Source organism: Eriocheir sinensis, chromosome 11, assembly GCF_024679095.1.
Source record: "Eriocheir sinensis breed Jianghai 21 chromosome 11, ASM2467909v1, whole genome shotgun sequence".
Taxonomy (NCBI): Eukaryota; Metazoa; Arthropoda; class Malacostraca; order Decapoda; family Varunidae; genus Eriocheir; species Eriocheir sinensis.
The window spans coordinates 14,238,491-14,247,202 of record NC_066519.1 but is presented as its reverse complement, the minus strand read 5'-3'; the positions used below and the strand labels follow the sequence as shown (position 1 = coordinate 14,247,202).

General features: G+C 44.6%; 1 protein-coding gene across 3 annotated transcripts in view; it reads right to left on the bottom strand.

Annotated features, from left to right (window-relative positions):
* Positions 1 to 533: 533 nt before the first annotated feature.
* Positions 534 to 8,712, bottom strand: part of LOC126996922 (D-aspartate oxidase-like) — a 44,787-nt gene continuing 36,608 nt past the window's right edge. For 2 of the 3 annotated variants that reach the window (XM_050857860.1, XM_050857859.1), the window contains exons 2-8: positions 3,896 to 4,141; positions 2,679 to 2,796; positions 2,109 to 2,248; positions 1,846 to 2,002; positions 1,494 to 1,682; positions 1,053 to 1,145; positions 534 to 704 (exon numbers count right to left, since the gene is read on the bottom strand). In XM_050857860.1, coding sequence (XP_050713817.1) covers positions 591 to 704; positions 1,053 to 1,145; positions 1,494 to 1,682; positions 1,846 to 2,002; positions 2,109 to 2,248; positions 2,679 to 2,796; positions 3,896 to 4,104 — 1,020 coding nt within the window. In that variant the 5' untranslated portion in view covers positions 4,105 to 4,141 and the 3' untranslated portion in view covers positions 534 to 590. Of the gene's footprint in view, positions 705 to 1,052; positions 1,146 to 1,445; positions 1,683 to 1,845; positions 2,003 to 2,108; positions 2,249 to 2,678; positions 2,797 to 3,895; positions 4,142 to 8,712 lie in introns of those variants that run through there. The other variant, XM_050857861.1, reaches the window with a different exon arrangement.

Sequence of the window (8,712 nt, the reverse complement as noted above, 5' to 3'; positions counted from 1 at the left end):
TCCATTACTCAAACAATCACTCCTTCCAGTTTAAATTTATGCACTTACTCGTAGCCAATATCTGGATTGGCTTACTCGTACTAGCCCCAATTTACCTCGAAATATCCTAAGGTCTTATAGAAAAAAATTCCGACTCGTTTCTCAGTTTGCAGCTTAATTTGGTAGTTTGTTTTACAGCAAATAATAAATAACAGCATAAGGACTTTATTTTTTTTCTTGCACTAAACAAAATTAATCACATTGTTGTTGTTGATACATGCAGGCTTCTAGATACAAGCACCGCTGCCTAGAATAATAACATTTTCATAGTGAGTCGTTGTTATGGTGGAGTCATCTCAGTGCCTGTGTAAGGTGAAGTTTCAGGGGGTGGCACCACTGCGAGTACTTCCTGAGGCTTCAAGTTGCGCAACACGAACAATTTAATATCCCACCACTTCCTCTGACCATATGACTTTACCCACAAAGTGAAGACTTCAGAAATATACCGCTCAAATGATTTAGTGTATCTTCGGACAGCTAAAAAAAGAAAGATACAATTGTTGGGTTGCTCAGTTTATTGGAGAAACGCTAATACTCGTAACAGGATGGAGTTATAGCTTGGCCTGGGGTCCTCTGAGCGTCTCCAGCACCAACTTGACGGCGTCCATGGAGGTGGCCGGGGAGGTGGTGACGCCGGTGCTGCCGTGGCCGTAGTTGTGCACCACCTGGCCAGACAGGAGCCAAGAAAGGGATCAGCACACCTCAAACTCGGCCACGTCCTCCATATTGTGTATACGTGGATTTTTTTCTTTTTATTCTTGCAAATTTAATCTTCCACCTTCTTTAGCCTAAGCCTCAGCTTAAAAGAGTTGTGGAAGTATAAAGTGCAGTCGAGCGATCACAAGAAACAGAAGCACCAGTTGCATTTCCTTACAAAAACTCCGCTCCTGCGGTCACTATGCTGTTACAATGTGATTACTATTATGATTTTTGCATTAATTACTCCTGTAAAAAGTCTGTTCCAGTGACGACTATCTCGATTCAAGGAGGAGGAGGAGGACTAAACTGCTCACCTTGAGGGTTTTACCACTGGGGAAGGTGATGGTCTCCTTCTGCACCCTGTGGATGTGGCGGTAGGGGCGCAAACCGACCCACTCCTGCAGCACCTGGAGAGACAGAGTGGCGGCGGTGATTCAGTGTGCTGTTAGTGGTGGTGATAGTTTCTTTGTGGTGGGGGGAGGGGGAGGGGAGTAGCAGCGTTGTTATCTTGGGAAATGAGTTTTTGTACGAGTATATTTCTTCCTCCAACGTCAATATTTCTTCAGAGTGGTAGTGCATGACAGTAACAACTGTTTGAAGGATTGATTGAGCTGCACACACCTTGGAAATTACAGCTATTTAAGTGAATATCTTGTCATCACACTCGGGCCAATACATAAAGACCCACCACGAGAAGGCGTACTGACCCAAGGAGTATAGAACCACCTCCTCTAGACTCCTTGGCCGTTCCTCACCTCGGCGTCCTTCAGCGAGGGCACGACCGCCACGCACCGCTCCCAGATGGCTTGCGAGTCGTACTTGTTCACCTCGGCGTTGTTGCTGTCGAAGTTCTTGGTGCCGCCCAGCGTGACGAACTCTATGCCTGGGATGATGTACGTGCCGCCGTCCACGAAGTAGAAGTTCTTGAGCCACGGCGCCTTAACCTGCCGGCCAGACCAGGCAAACTCAGGGTAGAGGTTGAGGAGGCTCATTCACATCCTGTAAGTTATCTTCTTGTGTACTGCAGCAAGGAAAAATACTTCCTGAACGCCTGCACTATGCTGGGAGCTACGACCCCCTCCCCCATACACACACACATGCACGCACCTTGAACACCTGTCCCCTGATGGCGGTCACATTCATGTCCCGGCACAGCTCTTTGGCCCCGAAACCGGAACAGTTACACACGATGTCGTAGTGGCCCACAAGCTCCTCCAGACTCTTCAAGTGACGCCGCTCCATCCTCCCGCCGCGCGCCGTGATCCTACGAGTATAGCGGCGATAAGAAACTACAGAAGACTTGCGTGTATTCAAAACAATTTTATGGCGGGCTTTACACAGACTGGTTGCTTGAACACTTGAATACTTACCTGCGCGTGAGGTAGGGCAGGTAAGAGCGGCACTCCGTCAGTAGTGTGGTCAGGAAGACGCCGTACTTGTAGCCGTGCAGTCTCAGCTCGTCCGGCGTGCATTCCCGGTATTCGTCAATGATCAGCTTAAGAAAGGGTTCCTGAGAAAGGGGCAGAGCAAGGTGTTTAGCTACGATCAGACGGCGGAGAACAATGCTAACCGGGGTGGGGGAAGGGGAGGGATTAAAACACAAAACTTCATTAAACGTTGATGGGGTGGGCGACTAAACGTGAAGATTATAGCGGTTTTCTGAGAGATGAAAAAAAAATAGAGGAAAAAGATGACTAATAAATGAGTCTAGTTGCAGGGGAGAGGCAGAAGAGTGCAGTAAAGAGCGCACGAAGACAAAAAGACAAAGAAAATAGGAAGAGAATTTTAAGAAGTAACTTTGGTAGGAAAAAAGGTATAGTTAATTTTTAGTATAGGGAACCAGGTAAGATATTAAGAACAGTTCAAAGAGGGACGCAGTGAAGTGTTGTAGGAAAGTCAAGCGTACAAATTCAACACAGTCCCAAAATATGTTCTCGCACCCAAACGGATTCCTTGTTGGAGAAGAGGTAACCCGAGAAACGCTTCACCCCGGCCTCGACTGCGTCCCCCGACTCGAGGATCCTCTTGTAGTAGGCGTAGGAGAGGGACGACCACCGCCTGTAAACGACAAGACTTATTCGGATGGCGGCGCAAGTTGTGGTCATATGGCGTCGGAAAAAAAAGACTGCAAATATGTTTATAAAAAGTTAAAGCTGCACAAAAATAGACGTTAGTAAACATAGGAGAGTGAGAACCATCGCCTGTAAACGCTAAGAGGAGATGATTGACTTAATTATTAGGGTTAGAAGTCATGGCGCCGCAACTTCTGTGGTCATACGGTGCCGAAAACTTAAAAACAGACTGCAAATATGTTTAGAAAAAGTTAAAGCTGCATGAAATAAGACGTTAGTAAACATAGCAGAGTAAGAACCATCGCCTGCAAGCGCTTAGAGGAGATGATTGACTTAATTAATAGGGTTAGAAGTCATGGCGCCGCAACTTCTGTGGTCATATGGCGCGGAAAACTTAAAAACAGACTGCAAATATGTATAGAAAGAGAGAAAGGTGCATGATAAAAGGCTCTGGTAGAAGTTGAAGAGGTTTCCATGGCTGGTTTCTCGACCCTAGCAGTAGTTTTGGAAGGCTTTTGCGCCATGAACGGGAAAACATTGATGACAACTGGGGCGGTATTCTCAGACGCTTTCACCTCGCACATCAACTATTTTCAAAGGTCAAAATGGAAATTAATCGGGCTTTCATGAGTTTTTTTTTTTCACATTCATGGTACAGAAGAAGAGTTAAACAACCACCAGGGCCATTAACCCGGTAGCTGCGGGGGTCATGTTTCTTAGGTTAGGTTAGGTTAGGTTAGGTTAAAGGCCCCTCTAAGTAAAATAATGAGAATCAACATTCACGCAAACCATTTCATAATATATATCAAGGCATGTGTGATCAGTTTATGCATCATCTATTTTGGGAGGTTTATATCATGGCAGAAATTTGGGCCATCGCAGGTACACGGTAAAGCCACAAATTTGTCACGTCGCTGCTACCGGGTTAAACTACACCTGAAAATGCCCGAAACGCCTGCGAAAGCCTTGTCAAATATGTTTAATTGGGCGCCGAAAGGTTAGAGAATACGGTCCTGACGTCTCCTCTGTGGCCTTCAAAACCGACCCAAGGAAGAGTCCAAACGGTTTGCTAATACGAGACTCACCTTTGATCCCCTTCCTCCTCCCCTCTGATATGATGTCCAGGCCAGAAGATGCCCGCCGCCCCGTCGCTGGTCGTCTCTTGGCCAAACTTGTCGGCCAGGACGGTGATGGAGGCCCCCGGTAGCGCCTCCTGCAGCATCGTGGCGGTGGTCAGTCCCACGACACCCGCGCCCACCACCGCCACCCGCACCCCCGCGCCGCGCTCACCCATCGCTGCACACAGAACACTACTGGACTCGTCGCAAGATCTATAGAAGTAAAGGTCAAATCACTTCTCGCTACTGCGCATCCTCTGTGACGCAGGATGGCAAAGTAACCAATGGAGATGGAGAGGTCTGGGACCCCTCTCGGAGAAACAAGGGAGGGAGGGGGAGGGGGGATAGATATAATTATACTAGGAATGGGTAACTGAACCATTATAGATTCAGTTCCTCTTTATTTTTTTTCCCTGCCCCCCACCTCTCTCTCTCTCTCTCTCTCTCTCTCTCTCTCTCTCTCTCTCTCTCTCTCTCTCTCTCTCTCTCTCTCTCTCTCTGCAGGTACTAATGTTGATCTGATATTTATGATGCTGATGATGATGATGTCTTGTGGGGACGGAGGTTTGACTCAGGGACGAACACGTGATAACATTTTCGTTTCAGTTTAGTTTAGTTTTTTTTTGTTCTTTTTGTTCTTTTTGTTAGTTTTTTCTTTTTGTTAGTTGTTTGTTCTTTTAAGTTTTTTTTCTTCTTTTTGTACGTCATGTGAAATCGAAGGGCATCACAATTTTGTATCTATTATGTATTTTTCTTTAATTCCTCAAATCTGTTCCCCAATATTTTTTTTGTTCTTTTTGTTCTTTTTGTTAGTTTTTTTCTTTTTGTTAGTTGTTTGTTCTTTTAAGTTTTTTTTTCTTTTTGTACTTCTCCTTTGTTGTTTTACTTGCAACAATAAACTATCAATCAATCAATCAATCGTCATGTGAAATCGAAGGGCATCACAATTTTGTATCTATTATGTTTAAATCAAGGCCTTTATTTTTTAGCACTTGTCCCCTACCATTGTATCTTTTTAGTTTCCTGGTGCTACTTCCACATGTATCCTTACTTGTATAATCACACTCTGTACTGCCTGGGGGTTGCTAGCTAACATTAAACATGCTCGTAAAAGGAGATATATGCTTTTGTACATGGAAAGCAACACAAAATATAAATAAAAAATGTCTATTCGTATTAGTTTGAAAGTTACCTTCGCTGATCTTCTAAAGAGTTTACTGAAGGGGTTAGAGAGAAAATAACATAAGAACATAAGAACGTAAGGAGTTTATTGAAGGGGTTAGGGAGAAAATAACATAAGAACATAACGTAAGGAGTTTATTGAAGGGGTTAGGGAGAAAAACATAAGAACATAAGAACGTAAGGAGTTTATTGAAGGGGTTAGGGAGAAAATAACATAAGAACATAACGTAAGGAGTTTATTGAAGGGGTTAGGGAGAAAATAACAGAAGAACATAAGAACGTAAGGAGTTTATTGAAGGGGTTAGGGAGAAAATAACAGAAGAACATAAGAAGGTAAGGACTTTATTGAAGGGGTTATGGAGAAAAAAAACTAAGAACATAAGAACGTAAGGAGTTTATTGAAGGGGTTAGGGGGAAAAAACATAAGAACATAAGAACGTAAGGAGTTTATTGAAGGGGTTAGGGAGAAAAAACATAACATAAGAACGTAAGGAGTTTATTGAAGGGGTTAGGGAGAAAAACATAAGAACATGAGAACATAAATGGACCCATTCAGTATTTACTCTATCTCTGTATTCATTCCCATCTAGTGCTTGGGCAATGTTCTCCGTCCCCACATTTTATTGTCTTATTGTCCAGGGGGAGGCACCGCCCCCTCCCTTGTTGTGCTTTCCTTCCTACCATTGTATCATTTTAGTTTCATGGTGCTACCTACACATGTACTAATAGTTGTATAATCACACTCTGTCCTGCCTGGGGGTTGGGATGGCATGTTCCTCCCTTCTCCCTTGTTGTTTACCTGCAACAATAAACTATCAATCAATCAATGCCCGAGTCAGCGTTTTGATCGGCACCTTCTAGACGGGAAAATGCCCTCTTATTTCCGACACACACATACACACACACACACACATCCATCACCATCCACAGGTTCCATTCTTGTACACATACGAGTTGCCTTCACTATTTGTCAGGCAGGAGCATTGGAGAGAACATTTGTGGTTCCTAGAGATGCGTGCCGTCGTCTGCATCTCATTTTTGGCACCCAGAGAAGGCTAAGGGTCGGTAAACAATGAGTGTGTGATAACCTGTTTGTCTTCCTCACTAACACCACACCCTTGAACTCTTACGTTACGTAGAATGATGTAAAGTAAAGTGGATCGTATTAACATCATATTTACATTCTGATAACTGATAAATGATAAATGAGAGGCTGCAGAGATCACCTGTCCCCTACCATTGTATCTTTTTAGTTTCCTGGTGCTACTTCCACATGTATCCTTACTCGTATAATCACACTCTGCACTGCCTGGGGGTTGGGATGGCATGCTCCTCCCTTCTCCGTTGTTGTTTACTTGCAACAATAAACTATCAATCAATCAATCAATCATTAAATATAGCTGAGTAGCCTATATATATATGTGGTTTATCGATCAGTAGCCCCTTCCCTTGTTGTGCTTTCCTTCCTACCATTGTATCTTTTTAATTTCATGGTGCTCCCTACACATGTATTAATAGTTGTATAATCACACTCTGTCCTGCCTGGGGGTTGGGATGGCATGCTCCTCCCTTCTCCGTTGTTGTTTACTTGCAACAATAAACTATCAATCAGTCAATCATTTACTGTACCGTAGTGACTTTTTCGTAGTTTCTTTCCGACTTTCTCCTTCCTTTTTTTCCCCTTCATTTATAATTTCTTCATTTATCATTTATTTATTCATAGTTCATTATCATTTTTATCATTTACTTATTATTTATCGTTCTTTAGTTAAAATGTCGAAGATGATTGGCTCTAAGTTAGTTCGTTATTTATCGGTTAGTTAGTTAGTTAGTATTTTCATTTGGGTTCACGCTTGTTCATTATCATTTATCAGTTGTCAATGTGTGTGTGTGTGTGTGTGTGTGTGTGTGTGTGTGTGTGTGTACGTGTGTGTGTGTCAAAGCTACTTACTAGAGGTCACGATCGAGAACCAGGAAGGGTGTGGTAACAATATCTAATTTTAACCTTCTACCTCCCCCCTCCCCCAACCACCCCCCCACACACACGGCAGTTCCCACGTTGACCAATACCTTATCACATCGTCCCACGCATCTCACACTCACTCATTAACTCTTATCATTACCTCTTAATAACTCCATTGATGTCTTTATTAGAGGAGGCATGAAGAGCTGACGCGCGTGTGTGTGTGTGTGTGTGATCTTAGCTACCCGATGAAGACTGTTTCCTTGCGCCTAAAAATTCGAGTAGACCCGGCAGGATTCGAACCACTGACTGTCAAGTGCTGCCTGCCCCTCCCAACACATACAAGCCGTCATAGGGAGGCGGCCCCTTATCAACCAACTGTACGTTATGATATCGCACCAATAGAGAGAACGGCCCCTAGTGACGATTTCATGGGGTAACTCAAGCGTCGCAACTCACTCACACCTTCCACCCAACCTCTACCCTGCCACCACTGCATCCTCGCACCCTATACAGACCCTACCCTGCCTCCCCTACCTTCCTCACACCCTGCACAGAGTCAACCCTGCCCCCTAACACCCAGCACACCCCGTACTCTAGTGTCCCTGCCTTCTAGCCCCCTGTACAGACCCTACCCTGCCACCTCAGCCTCCCTACACATTGCATAGCCCGTACCCTAGTGTCCCTGCCTTCTAGCCCCCTGTACAGCCCATACCTTGCCTCCCCCCATCTCCTCACACCCTGTACTGCCCTTACCCTAGCGCCCCTAACTCCTAGCCCCCTGCACAGTCTCTTCCCTGCCACCCCTGCCTCCTCACACCCTGTACTGCCCTTACCCTAGCGCCCCTAATTCCTAGCCCCCTTCACAGTCTCTTCCCTGCCACCCTTGCCTCCTCACACCCTGTACAGACCCTACCCTTTCTCCCCTGCTTTCTAGACCCGTGTACAGCCTCTTCCCTGCCACCCCTGCACCCTGAATACAAGAATCAGAGATGTCAAGGGTTCTCCTAAGTCTTAATACAGTGTTAAGTCCTCTTGAAGTCCTTTTTCTGTTGCTCCTTCTTCTCTAACCTCCTCTTGGTGCTTATTGACTTTGGGGTTTTACTTTTTTGTGTTAGTTTTTTGGAGCAGTCGGGTTCTCATGAGTGTTCCTTTCACATCCATGGTGCAGAAGCCTTGTCAAACTATCACTGGACTCATAAAACTACCCATGGAAATTCTAACACAACCTCTACGAAAGCTTAAATGTGTGTGTGTGTGTGTGTGTGTGTGTGTGTGTGTGTGTGTGTGTGTGTGTGTGTGTGTGTGTGTGTGTGTGTGTGTGTGTGTGTGTGTGTGAGCCCCGAAATGCTTAAGAATACGGACTTCAAGATACTATAATAACCTCTACGAAAGCCTTATCAAATGGGAGTATGTAAGCCCCAAAAAATTTGAGATTACGAGCCTGAAGATACGAACTAAATAACCTCTACGTAAACTTTATCAAATGTGTGCGTGCGTGTGAGAGCCCCGACATGCTTGCGAACACGGGCGTATTTTTTTTTTTTTTTACAACAAAGGATACAACTCAAGGGCACAAAAAAAGCAAACAATAATAATAAAAAAAGGCCGCTACTCGCTGCTCCCAAAAAGTATGATT